General features: G+C 33.7%; 1 protein-coding gene across 1 annotated transcript in view; it reads right to left on the bottom strand.

Moving 5' to 3' along the window:
* LOC143534777 (kinesin-like protein KIN-12E) overlaps positions 1-14069 on the bottom strand; it is a 29331-nt gene extending 15262 nt beyond the window's left edge. Inside the window, exons 1-3 of the mRNA XM_077029188.1 lie at positions 13478-14069; positions 13058-13390; positions 12008-12291 (exon numbers count right to left, since the gene is read on the bottom strand). Coding sequence (XP_076885303.1) covers positions 12008-12291; positions 13058-13390; positions 13478-14069 — 1209 coding nt within the window. The remainder of the gene's footprint in view (positions 1-12007; positions 12292-13057; positions 13391-13477) is intronic.
* Between the last annotated feature and the right edge of the window lie 944 nt (positions 14070-15013).

The raw sequence follows: 15013 nt of genomic DNA, 5'->3' as shown, positions 1-15013 counted from the left end.
TATATAAGCCGATAATTCTTTAATATATGCAACATGATCAACATCTGTAACACCCTGGCTAAGCGGAAACGCCCGAGTGTGACGTACAGATTGCTCAAAACACATGTGACACTATTAAGTAACAATATTATCATTAATTGGTTTAAACATCATATACACAAGTTCGTAAACAAGAAATACAAGAAAATATAAATACAACTAAACATTTTGTCCATTTGTTTCAATAACCTAAGTCTAGTGTCTTCTCCAAGTATCATCCTCTAATGTTTGTACCTGTAACATATATATAAAATACGGTCAACTAACTTAATAGTTGGTGAGTTCCCACAAGTTTGAATAAATACATAAAAACCTTGCAATTCCATGAAATTTGTGATAATTAAACTACTTCGCATGCAATGTCTTTTCCAGTTGGCAACAACCAACGTACTCAGATCGGGGGTCCCCTTTTCACTCATAACAAAAAGGTCCTGAGAGCAAAGGGGGGCGTATGATAATACTTATCGAGGCAACCACTTGCATAGCACATAATCAAGTAAGCACATATAACACACAAGTCCCTGATATGAATTGCAGTTTAATAGCTGAGTATAAAATCGATTTGCGTTTAATATGATATATATGCTACCCCCAAAAGTAAAAGCGTTAAAAAGAGGGTGTGAGAAACTCACATTGAAATTGAAGATAAACATTGTAATGAAAACCGACAGCACGATAACGAAACCGAAGCAACCGAAAATGTGTTAAAGAACACAAAATGATTGAACTCCTCGAACTATTAAAATAAATACGAACATTTAAAAACTAACTAACGGGTTTATAAATGTTTAAATAATTTACTTTTTGGGATTATATAATATTTTATTGGCTTTTATTATTTTAAAGCATGGATAATTTTATATTATTTTTTAGGTTTTAACAATAATTTTACGGTTTGATGTTATTTTATTTATAACTTTTAACGATAATATGAACGTTACGATAATTTACAAGGCATGAATTTTATGTTATTGAATTAAGGTTAACGAATTACAAGCTAACGAATTTTAAAGCTAGCGGATTAAAGTTAAACGAAATTAATATTGACGGTTTAATGAAATATATATTATTTAAATATTATTTAGCTAACATGAGAATTATATTCTTTGTTGAAGGATTTTAACGGTAAAGTTCTTATTTTAGTGCATTAAAAAGTTAGCGAAAATGGTGAATATTATATTATTAGCGGTTTGTTGCGAAACGGAAAACAAGAAGTTAGTTTTTAAGCGAAAATTGTAAAAGATCATTTATACTTAATTTATAAAAAATTTATTTAATTTAAATATAATTTTATTTGATTTATTATGATTTTTAAATACTTTATTTGATTTCTAACTAATAAATAGGATGGTAAAAAAAATATATCAAATAATTTGCATTGGCCCGGGTTCGAACCCGGAAACATGTTAGTATTAACCAATAGATCAACCTAGGTATTTAATTATAATTCAGGAACAAAAATATAAATATAAAAGTTCATGTTCATCTTCAACCTAACAAACCCTAGGTTTCAATACTCTCAATTCGTTCCATGAATGTTAAATCTCTATTAGGGGTTTTAGTTGTTGGCCAAAAACTAACAAAAACCATATAAAATTTACCTCTAATTGTTATGATTTGACGGCGAACGAGAGCTTGGCCGGAACGGATTTAGGATGAACAAATTCGTGATTTTGAGTGTGTATTTGATTAAAACGATGATATGAACGAGTTTATATGTTGGTTAGCTTCCTATTTATACTAGAAATTGCAACGTAAAGACTTTAAATGGTCGTTAATGAATTTTCATATAATCCGGCGGTTATACAAAGGTTACGGATCAAATTGCTCGTTTTTAGTTGCTGTTACGTGTTTTAAATAATGATTAACGAGTTGCCTTTATAGTCTAACGTGTTTACGAGCACTAATTGAGTTAAAACGCGAATTATATGGCGATTTGGGACAGCCGGATCTTTTTTATGCTCACCGGAACTTCCGCTGGAATTTCGGCCGGAAAACCGTGAGTTTTAGGGGCGGGTGGGGGTTTGGGATATGTTTTATTTAATAATATAATTTAAATATAAGTTACATAAGTAACCCTCAAGATTTATGTTGTTTTTAAAAAACTAAAATAAATATAAAGTTACAATCTAACCTTGTACTTTGATAAGTTATAAAGATGTAATAAAGCTTTGAATACTTTGACAATTTTGTTATATGCTCGCATAGTTAGAGGATCGTTTAAAATAACAATTTTAAATCCCAGAGTTTTCGTTAATAGATCAAAAAAAAAACAAAGAAATAGGGACGAACGAATGATAGACGTAAGTTCTCGTGGATAATATATTAACGAACATTAAACACGAATACAATGAACTGACGAGACGAGTCGGTTTAGCGAATACAAATAAGTATACCAAAAATGATGAATGTCACGTAAAATACGCGAAACGAAACTTGAGAATAATAAATAACATTATATTATATAAATATACATAAATAAAACCAAAAATTCGAAATGGGTCGGGTTTCAGGATTTGAAAAGTAATGAATGTTACAACTTAGAATACGACCAACTAAAAATAAAACTAATAACAAGCCTAAGCTTAAGCTTAGTGACGACTGATAGGTGTTGAGTGAACACAACTATGGTTGCCGGTGGTGGCCGAAGGTCAAGACCGTTGGAGTTTGAAGATATCGAAGAGGGGATTTGAGATGCCGATACCGAGAGCATCCAAGAAAGGGTTCGTTTAGCACTGTCGGTTTTTCGCAAGATAATCACTGTAACTGATTCAAGCTGTCCATAACGATAGCAGCCAATAAATTGACGGGTCGTTTCGCAATGTCAATTTTCCCATATAAGCCCTGCAACTGTACGCTCTTTGCCGAACTGTGAATAATAATATGTTACTCATAAATAAAATAATATTGATAATAATAATTATAAATAACAAAAAAAAAGAAAAGAAAAAAAAAAGAAAAAAAACAAAGAACATGATAAGACAAACTGGTGGGCTTTTCTAGAAAAGCTCACTAATACGCCGCGTACAGATCTATACGCGGCGTATTAGTTTGATTACAACCTGCCCTGCAAAAGCTGGGCTAGGTTGTCAACTCGTATCTTATACGTCGCTTATAGATCTATACGCGGCGTATTATTTTTGCTGAATTATTGGAACCCGACTCCTCTCCCTTCCCTTTTTTCCTTTCTCTATTATAAATGCATGCGTGTTGGTCTCGACGTTCAACCAAAAAACAATATAACATTTGTACTATATATACCCAGAATGTCTTGGTTTAACCATTTATTTCCAGAGGAGGAGCCGGGTTACGCCGCTAACGATCAGCCTGGCACGTCGTGGTTACCCGACTTGAACCAGGTTTCGTTATATATTTATTTAGTATGAATTTGGTAGTTTTTTTTTACTAACACATGCTACATTACGTTTTGTTAGGAGTATGTCGGGTATGATACCCGCCCCAACAACCTTATTGTCAGCCCGAACAGTTTTATGGTAACATTGGCTTGCCGGGCTTGTCAAACTTGAACCAGGTTTCGTTATATAGTCTTATTGTAAATATACGGTGATGTTATTATTATTTTAATATTCTTTATTATTAAAATATTATATTTTATATTATTATAGGTATTATTATTATTTATTATTATCACTAGCACTGTTGTTTGAATTTCTAATTTATGTATGGTAGGAGTACTTCGTGTCGGATTACGGTAGTCAGCTATCGTACCCGTTATCTGTCGCCTGGTCAGATTATGGAGGTCAGGCTACATCATCGTACCAGCCACCAGTAGCAAATGATCCGTTTTATGGAAACGAGGCTTCATCGCACCACGGGCGAAATGATCATGCCGGGCCAAACCCAAATAACGAAGATGAGTACGATGACGACTACATACGCGAGGTGAAGGTTTCGTATAAAACAAATGCTGTAAGACACCGTGTGTTTTGTTTAAGTTAATATTATTTGTTTGTATGTTATTTAATAAACGGCTTAAGAATTAGCGTAAAATTGTTTCAGATTTTTAAGAGCCGCGAGGAGCTGGAGAAATGTGTAAAAATTAGAGGACGGGAGCAATGGTTTGTTGTTGTGGTCCAGCGGTCATGGAAAAACGTTGTGGACCTTGCATGCAATCGTGGAGGCGAACCCAAAATAAAGGCGATGGTGAGACGTACCGGCAACATCAAAAAATTCCGTCCGTTTTAGATCCTGGGCAGGTACGACTCGAGGGGTGCATGTTGGAGGGTTCAAGTGATAAACGAGACTCACAACCACGATTTCTGTTGGTTTGTTGTTTGGGGCCGACGCAGCACGTTCTATGCACATATCGCGCGGTGCGTTTGGGTCCTGCCACCGACGCTAGGTTGCAAGCCCTTGAGTTGGGGATGAGGCAGATGTCGCTCTAGATCGACTAGCTTGTTAGCAATCGGGTAGCGGAGCTGTTTGGACAGCGGTACACCGTGCCACCGCCACCCCCTCCCAGTTTTGACCACGAGGCGAGCACGTCTGGCGTGAGACGCGGACGGGGCGACGATGTGGATGCCGCGGACGGTTCGTGGGCGAGGCGTACGTGAGAGAACGACGCCGACGTTGGCGACGCGTTCGGGGGCCTCGGGGGCCACGACGACGGCGTGGGCATGAACATGGAGGACTTCCTGTAGATTTTTATGTTCTAGTTGTCGTATTTTCTTTTATTTGTACAAATTATCAATATAACAATGATTTTTGGTATAATATAACAATGATTTTGGTATATACATGTGTTAACTGTTTTTGACCGAAATAATATTAAATATTAAATAAATAATTAATATATGATAATAATAATAACAACAAAATAACAAAAAAAAACATAATAAGACAAAATTGATGGTGTTTTCTAGAAACACCGATTCATACACCACGTATAGGTCTATACGCGGCATATAGGGGGTGTTTTAGCAATCGGAGCGGTGTTCCTAGAAAATCCGTTGCTAAACCACAACTTACATTTTCATTTTCCATCGAATAAGAGCATGGTACCATTATATTCCCTTTAATGCATATAGGGCCAATGTCTATCAGAAATCACTGGTTCATCATTTAACTCTGCATGTGTAAACAGTATTAATACAACAACAAAAGCACAGTCAAATTTATTATCCATGGGCATTGAACCAAACTCATGTGAAACACAGCAGTTACTAGCGCATCTAGACTATGTTGGAAAAAGCTTATCTAACCATTTATATAATTATATTCACTGTTTCACACCTTAGGTACAGAGAAAGAATACCATAACTTTTTTCTAAGATTTCTACCATTCAATGACATTTCAACGGGATGAATCATAATCGATCTATTTCTTTCTCTAATGTACTGATTTCTACTTTTAAGTTTCATCATTATCTTGATCTCTAATTTATTGTTTATGACTGAATCTAGTCAAGTGGGTTTATGTTTTCCCATTTCTCAAGATATAATATACATATGGTACCAGAGCATATGTTGATTGTAACAAATGAATCATGAAGTTTTCTTAATGATCGATTTAGGGTTTCTTCTTACCTACATTTTACTGAATATGAGCCGATATACTACAAACAAACTGTAACGATAAAAAAGTATAATAAAAAATAAAATAATAATGTTCTTTGAGTCGGGGAGTCTTAGCGGGGAAACCTCTCAATCCCTTGGTATAGAGGTAATGCTCGCCACTAGAGATGGCAAAAATGAATGAGTTGGGTTAGATTGGGTAATGGGTCAGAATGGGTATGGCTCAGGATGAGTTTTTTTTTTTTTTTTTTTTTTTTAAGATAGGTATGGGTTAGGATGGGTTAAGTAATGTTAAAATACAAAGGTTTTAAAAACCCATAAAAAATTCAAAAAAATTAATAAAAAAATAATAACTCAAAATATAAATCAAAAATGAAAAAAGTAAAACAACTACAATGTTTCCATTGTCATCCTCGTTCATTAAAAAAAATCTCCGGTTTTGTCTCGGTTCAGGTTCGGTTTTGGTTTTTTTCGTTTTGGTCGGCATCTGTTCGGTTTTGATGTTTTCAGTTTCTGTTTGGTTTTGATGTTTTCCGAATCTGTTCAGTTTCGATGCTTTTGGTTTCTGTTTGATTTCATGGGTTTTGTTTTGAAATAAAATAGGGTGGAGCTTGTTTTAGTCTATTCTAAACCACAAACAAACCAATTCTTGTGACATTTGTCAAAATCCGTTTCTGTAACCCGACTCGTTTTGATCTTTAATGAAATTGGTCATTTATTTATCATTTCATTTGTTGATATTGTGCGTTACCTTTGCAATCACAGGATCATTTCTAGACAATTTTGTTTTTCATCACCCTCGTAGTATTGCATGCACATTTAAAACATCCATAATCATAATTATTTAGTCATGAACTTTTCCCATGCAAATGGCTATAATTATTCTTGGATTATTATTATTATTATTATAATATTTTGTATCTAACTAATCTGTTAAATCAAAACATGTTTTCCACATGGTATTAGTTGAAAAGAAATTAATCAATTAAATCAATATATGCCATTCACATGAGATGCCAACTAATCAATTTCTATTGATACATATATTCCACCTAATTAACTAATTTTTTAATTATCATTCCTTCAATTTAATAAATTTTTTACAATATAACAATTAATGCATTTATTACTATTGAATATTTATTAATTATCTCAATTAAACCAATTATTACTTTCTTAAAATTATATTATTAACAGTTTCTAATTACCTTAAGAGTAAAGTGTCAAAATCATCCCTGAGGTTTTGTTAATTATGCGACTTTCGTTCAAAAGGGTTGTTTTTTGCAACTGGGCCCTTCACGTTTCACAAGTCTTGCCAATTTAGTTTGATTTACTAACACTATCTATTTTCTAACGTTAAGTGAGGGGCGATCATGTCCATTTACGTTTTTGTTTATAAAAAGACAAAAATAAATAAAATGGAGCCGTTACAATTAAAAAATAAATAAATAATTGAAAGAAAATGTTAAAGCATTATATTAAACAATCAATAAAGGGAAAATTCCCAAAATAACCTCTTTTTGTGAGAGAAGTCTCAAAATAGCCATTTTTTCCTCAAAATTTTTTATAATTTGGACTGTCAAAACGTATTGGGAAAAGATAAAAATAAAGACGAGATTTTGAAAGAAAGTCAGGTAAAAGATGAGATTTGGGGAAATAATGTCGGTAAAGTCCATTTTATTTGTAATCTTGGAGCAAAAATTCAAATTTTTTTAGAAACTTTTTTATTCAAAAAAACCGTCTTGAGAGACTGTTTTTTTATGTTTCCTACTTTTCCCGTCCAAAATTTTAAATTCTTGGAAAATTATATTTTTTACAATTATACCCCTGAACCACCATCACCGACGCCGTCGGCCCCACCCCATCACCACCACCACCCCCACCCCATCACCTCCCCTCCACCGCCTCCCTTCGTATCCCCGCTGCTCTCCCGTCGTATCTCCCGTCGTATACCCCACGTGATATATTAAACACAATCAAAAGATGAAACAAGAAAGCAAATTTAATTTCTTGAAAGCAAATGTGCATACATCATTGTCCACTTTCTCTCTCTGTTATGAGTGTCTTGTGTCTTTTCTATTCATGCTCTTGTACAAATCATTTCATTTTATTTTATGGGAATATTTATTTATTTCTGCTATATTATATATCTATCTACCTGTATTATTATTCCATTAATTGCAATTGGGCTTGTAACAATTATTGTTTTCTTGCTGTTGATTTCAAGCAGTTTGAGGCTTAATTGCATCTGGGTATGTTCAATACTCATTTCCATTTTGATTTGTTGATTTCTAGCTTAATTGCATTAGTGTATGAAGTAATATTCTAGGTTTAGTTCATGAGAATTTATGCTTTAGGGGTTTTGAGTTCTTGATTCCAACTTTTCATTACAAGGGACTGTCGGAGAGCAGTGGGGATACGACAGGAGGCGGTGGAGGGGAGGTGATGGGGTGGGGGTGGTGGTGGTGATGGGGTGGGGCTGACGGCGTTGATGATGGTGGTGGTTCAAGGTGGCAGTGGTGGTTTAGGGGTATAATTGTCAAAAATATATTTTTCCAATAATTTGAAAATATGGACGAGAAAGGTAGGAATCATTAAAAAACAGTCTCTCAAGACGGTTTTTTTAAGTAAAAAAGTTTTTGAAAAATTTGAACTTTTGCTCCAAGATTACAAATAATTTGGACTTTACCGACATTATTTCCCCAAATCTCGTCTTTTACCTGACTTTCTTTTGAAATCTCGTCTTTATTTTTATCTTTCCACAATGCGTCTTGACAGTCCAAATTATAAAAGATTTTGAGGAAAAAAGGGCTATTTTGGGACTTCTCTCTCTAAAAGGGGCTATTTTGGGAATTTTCCCATCAATAAAACACTTCAGATCCACTGTAACCCTGGAACCAGCGTGTGAGCCGACGATGTTTGCCGGAATCATTTTGAGTTTTTGACTATGTTTATTGGTGACCGGCGGCGACGGGTGGAGACGATGGTGCTAAAATTTCAGTTACCCCACCCCTGTTCTCACCAATTGCAACCCAGATCTAATCGGTTCCAGCCACCACTTTTGAAACCCGCTCCTCTGGTTTTTTAGCTTCGGTTTTATGGTCAAGAATGGATTTTTGAACGCCAATTGATGGTTGTTCGATCCCAGAAAATCACAATTGGTGGTGGTATTGATGGATTGATTTGAGGCTCTTGAATGACTGCTGCTGTGTGGAATCGATTTTCTGACCTTGAACGATAATGGTGGTGGTCCTGTTGAGAACGATGATGATGGTGGTTGGTGGTTGTAGCGGGTGGTGAATTGCATAGAGATAGGATAGTTAGATGATGAATTGATGATGATGATGCTAGAAGATGATGAAAGGCATATGATTATACCCTCTATTTTAATATATAGAGTAAAAAGACGAAATTACACCTCAAGTTAACGCTAAAAATAGATAGGGTTAGTATATTGGACGAAATTGGCAAGACTTGTGGAACGAGAAGGATCCACTTGCAAAAGACAAACTTTTTGGACGAAAGTCGCATAATTAATCAAATCTCGGGGACGATTTTAGCACTTTACTCTTACCTTAATTAAGTTATTACCTAAGAAATGGCTGGTTTCAACAACTTGATTAATTGGTTGAATTTTTTTGATTGAGATATTGCGATTTACGGGTCAAAAATGTCTTGTACAAGTTGACTACATTTGGGCATAAAAATGGAGCGTAGTTGAAAAGAAATTAGTGGTTTGATATATTTTAGCTTCAAGGATATGGTTCATAATATTTCGCAAATAATTTGTCCTTATACTATTTTTTATGGTTATCTCAAAGTTTTTTTTTTTACTTTTTTTTGTTACGGTTACGATTAACCCGTAACGGACAAAACCAATCCGTTCATAATCGGTAAACGACATGGCCAATGGTGTTGTGACTAAGGTCGTTTCTCTATATGTGAGTGAGCAAGCTTGACCAATTTCAACTAAAAGATGGTCATGGTTATTTTACATATGTGTTTGTAAGACTCAACCTCTTGCTTTACATAAATCTCAAAACCAAATGCAAAAGTTACAATGTTACATAAAAGTTTATATATAGAAACAAAGATAAATTTATTATTCATGTCATCTTAGTTTTTATGTTAGTTTAAACAAGCGGATCAGGCTCATATTTAGTTTAGGTCAATGGTTTTTTAGTAAATTAGTTTGGCTAGAAACAGGTTATGAACGGAAAGTGTTCAGTTCGAAACGGGTTGTTTTAGAAGAATATCAAATTGGTTCAGTCAAAACATGCGCGCTAAAATTTTTTTTATGATTCGAATAAATTCGGGTCGAATCGTGTTGTTTTAAATCATAGTATTTTCTAACTTAAAAATAAAATTTATTATTCATGTAGTCTTAGTTTTATATTAATTTAAACAGGCGGGTCGGGTTCGTGTTTGGTTCAAATCAAGTTTAGGTCAATGTGTTTTTTGAGTAAAATACGTTCGGGTCAAAACAAGTTGTTTTAAAAGAGTATTAACTTAGTTCGAGTCAAAACGAGCGAGCAAAAAAGAGTTATGATCAGAATGAGTTTGAGTCGAAATGAGTTATTATAAATGATAGTATTTTGTAACTTAAAAATCAAATTCATTATTCATGTACTTTTTAGTTTTATGTTAATTTGAACGAATGGTTCGGGTTCATATTTGGTTATAAATAAGTTTGTTGAAACAACTAGTATTTTCTTTCAAACCCAATGGGAACCTTTTCCATTAAATTATTTCCTTTATGAACAAATTATGTTCCAATCTTTCGTCAATATTATAATTAGTGTAATATATAATTTCATTTATGGGAAATTGTTATACCTTACTAAATTATTTGACATTATGGATTTTTTTAAATAATTATAATTGTTTCATATGCTATGACATATACTTTATACTTGATTTCACTTATAACCGGTGTCAAATATGTAAACATTTTTTATTGGCATTATATCATTTTTTAGCTCGTGTAATACACATGTTACTAAGTTTAACTAATAAAAAAAAACCCAATTTATTTTTTAATTAAATAAAATTTATTGAAAGAGTTAAACACTTTGAAAACCTCTTAAACCATTTTAATTTTTGTTTTTACCTATATTAAACATGATTAAATTCTATAAATTCTATAACCGTAACAACTCTTATTGTTTATTTTTGTTCAACATAAACTAATATGTATAATTTCTATAAAATGATTCATGTAAAAACATTTAAATTAATTAATTAGAAAATTAATTTATTATGTTACTCAAAAACGAAACGTTTAATAATAAATTATTTTTAATCTTTTTATTTAAGATTATATTAATAAGTTATAATTATTCATTTACAAATCATTTTTCAACTAATAAATATCAAATGATTTATACAAACTTAATTCATTTTAAATCAAAATCCCTAAGTCTTAGTTTGTCGTAGTTTCCTTTTCATTTAGACTCGTTAAAATTTAGCATACGTATTTACTTATTTAAGATAATCCACCCTGATTTTCAACCTCGTTTGTTCGATTCGTTCAAACTATTGTCCTCATTTTCGAGGTGAGTTTTTCATAACCGTTTTACATCTTTTAACATTTTTGGGGTGCAACACGTTACCATGCTTCTCATTATTTCATGATCATTTTTTACAAACCGATTCGCAATTATGTCATGCATGTTAATAACATTCTTTTATATTGTTTATGATGATTATACATGTATAATGTGCAATGTGTTTATCGCTTTATGGTTGGTACATCAAACATCAAAGCGGGAGGGTCCGACGAGACGTACATGCGCTACCTATCCTTCAACTTCGGTTGTCGAGAATGGTGGTATCATTATCATTCCCGTAGGTTGTGGCACTATTTTTGGTAGCTTTCCATTTACTTTATATTGAATATATTGCATTCATGACAGGTGAATCGACAAACATTCTACACACACACACATATATATAGGGAGATGATCAAGAGAAAACTTAAAAACTTCTAAAATATTATTTTTAATTTAAAAATAAAAAAATATTTTCAAATTTCCGTTTTTGCCTCTTTCTTTATGACCTTCTCTTTTGTTTTCCACTGAAACCCTTTTGGTTCAAAACATTATTTCAGAAGAAACTTCTCATCACCATTCAATATTCTAACTCTTCTTCTATCAAACTTCTTTGAAGTATCAGCATTTCTCGTGCTTACCTTGCCAGCTTCAGTTGATGGTTCATTTAGTTTCAAAATTGCTTTTAATATTTTCTCAAGTTTCAATCTATCTGCTTCCAAATCTTATTCACTTTTCTTATTTCTTAAGTATTTCTCATACTTCTTCTTGTATAGTCCCAAATCTTGTCCATGGAACTTGTCAGGAATTACATACTCTTCCTTTTCTTTATTCTAGCAGGAATCTGTATGATGTCCATATGAATCACACTTTTTGCACCACACCTTTCCTAGACTTCCAAGTTCTTCTAATGCTTTATCATTTATGTATCTTTCACTTGGTTTTAGAACTTCTAACCCCAATGATTTTTGAGCATAAGTACACTTGTCATAATCCACTTGAATTGGTCCACAAACATCAATCTTTGGCTGTTCTTTAGCCTTCACAAACTTCACCTCTTTTAGCTTCACTTGAGGACTTGTAGACCTTTCATCTCTCTCAGAATTTGTTCTTCTTCTTGGTGCATATTTAGGACCCCCAACATCAAAATGTTCATGATTAGAGAACACTGGATAAATTGGTGGAAATTTCTGAGATTGTGAGTTTCCACACAAATCAAACACCTTATGCTCAGCCCTCATCTTTTGATAGTGCTTTTTCAACTTAGAAGCAATGTTTTAAAAACCGATACGTACCGGCCGGTTGAACCGGTTATACCGGATTTTTGTAAGGCAACCGGTATTTAGACTCCGTTATTTTTAGGCGGTTTACTAAAACATCGTACCGCTGGTTTTTAAAAAAATACCGGTTTAAACCGGCAAATCGGTTTTTAATCAATGAGACTTTTGATATTTTTTGTGCCCGATATTTTTTTTAAAATGAACGTTTAACATAGAGGATAAAATTGAAAAAAGTAAACATGGTAAACGACGATTCGTTAATCAACTAATTTTGTATAATGCAAATATAATGTTAGTTTATTTACATTTTTTTGTAACTGATTAATTTCGTATATAAAGTACAAACTTTCTATCTGACCCAACTATTATTAACCATTGTTCATGTATGATATTTGGTTCGGGCGTGATGTTTATTAATGTACTTTTGGGTTTTTTTTTGAGTTGAAATTGTATTTATGTGGAATTACAAGGTAAACTATTCAACCCGGTTAAACCTCCCAGTATATTCCGGTTCAACCGGTTGTACCATTTTTAAACTAAATCCGGTACGAGTAAAATTCCGATTTTTAAAACATTGCTTAGAAGTCTGCTTTGGCAATCTGGGCATTCTTTCTTTTAGATTCTTCTTGCTTGACTCTTTTATTGTTCTTTTACCTTTTAGTCCTCTGTTATTGCAACTACAAGAAATGTACTCACTTGATGACTCATTTCTTGTTTCAGCATTCTTTTGTTCTGCTTTCTTTTCTACACCTTTATCAGCTGGTGTGATATTCTCTTTGATATCAAACTCACGTTTTTTGTTGACAGTGACATTCTCATACATACTTATGAACTCCTTTTTATCTTCAAAAGTTGACTTAAATTGTTTCAAGTATTCTTCTCTTTGCTCATTGTCAACTTTTAAAGGATATTTATCACAAAAAGGAGGAGGCACAATTTTGTACTTTTCTATAGGCTTCATTTTCTCAACATGGCCCATAATATTCCCTGTTGAGAGAAGATTCTTTAAGAAGTCAATTTAAATATGTAACACTGTATTTTTCAACTTCTCTTCATTGTACAACTTCTTCAAACCATCAACTTCAAGATTCAATTTTGATTGAATTCTATAACTCTTCATACAATCCTCTTCCAAACTCTTGATCTGATTCTCATAGGTCCTCTCACTATCATCATAAACATTTATCACCACATCTTTCTTTCCACACTCACTCTTCCATTTTCTAACTTCCCTGTTCAAATCATCAATAATTAGCAATAAGTCAGTTGTATGCTCAGAAGGTCCCTCAGAATTTGATGTTTCCCCAGTCTCATTGATCTTGGCCATATAGGAAATATTAGCCTTTTCAATCTTAGCAGCATGGTTACTCCAGTCAAATTCACCATCCTGAGGAACCATGGTGACAACCACATCCCCTTGATCCCTACCTTGATGGTTTCCTCTAGCATTCCCTCTATTCTGATTTGTCTGCAGTTGCAACTGATTGTTCCCTGGTTGTTGCCGGGTCTGTTGTTGTCTGTTTTGAGGATAAGGGTTCTGATTCATTTGCTGATTTCTTTGCTGGTAGTTCTGCTGATTCTGATTTTGGTTATGATAAAAGTGAGTTTGATTCACTTGATTTCCATATTTCCTAGGAAGATTGCACTCCCTAGCAAAGGGTGTCATGGTTGCTGATAGTTATAGCAAATGGCCTTTGACTTGTTAAATCCAATTCTATCATTAGGAACAAAGAAGGTTGATCTCCCTGTCATGTTGTATAACCTTTTTCTCCTTACAGCCAGCATGGCAGCTTGCCACTTCAAATCCATGTCTTCAAGGTCATCAGCATCTATTTGTTCCAGATCTTCTTGAACTACACTGGTGTGAATAAGATTCTTGGCCACAAAGGCATTATATGACTCAGTGAACATTGAAAACAAGACCTGATAATTAGTTCCATGGCATGAGTTGTTTTGAACATAAGGAGGATGTCCACTAGCAGTTGATGCATTGTCATTGTCTTCAATCATCTGCACATTCAACCTCTGTTGGCTGGTTTCGGAAGAATTTCCATATACCCCTATTGTCTTTGTAGCAACTGAATTGAATTCTGAAGGTTCTTCAATGATTGGATGCATCTGTTGAGACCTTGTGGAGAGATTGCTCATGGGAGCCACAAAAGCATTAGTCACTGGGAAATTTGGTCTCTTTTCTTTAATCATGTTGTTTTCAATCATCTCATGTTCAGCCGCCTGTAGAAATGAAATGACATAATCCAATTTAAATTTGGCAAAGTTCACTTTTTTTCTGATGAATTTGCTACCAGTGTACCACTCCACCGACAATAAAGAAAGTAGCTTGTTGTTCAACTCAAAATCAGAGATTTGGAGGTCTGTAGTCCTGATTTCATTCACAATAGCAACAAATCTTTGAAGCACTGACTTCAATCTTTCTCCTTCTTTGAACATGAACCTGTCTAATTGCTGCTTAAGCCTATATTTCTTTATGTCTCTGAGTTCCACATTGCCTTCAAACATTTCAACCACAACATCATACATAGCTTTAGCATCAGTATGATGATTCACACTTGTTAAAATCTCCCATGACAAGCCTAGTTTTAGCATGGAGAG

This window comes from Bidens hawaiensis, unplaced genomic scaffold, assembly GCF_021521415.1.
Source record: "Bidens hawaiensis isolate Kalapana, Puna unplaced genomic scaffold, B.hawaiensis_p1.1 tig00010343_1, whole genome shotgun sequence".
In the NCBI taxonomy this organism is placed as follows: domain Eukaryota; kingdom Viridiplantae; phylum Streptophyta; class Magnoliopsida; order Asterales; family Asteraceae; genus Bidens; species Bidens hawaiensis.
This window is presented reverse-complemented; position numbering and strand designations above follow the sequence as displayed.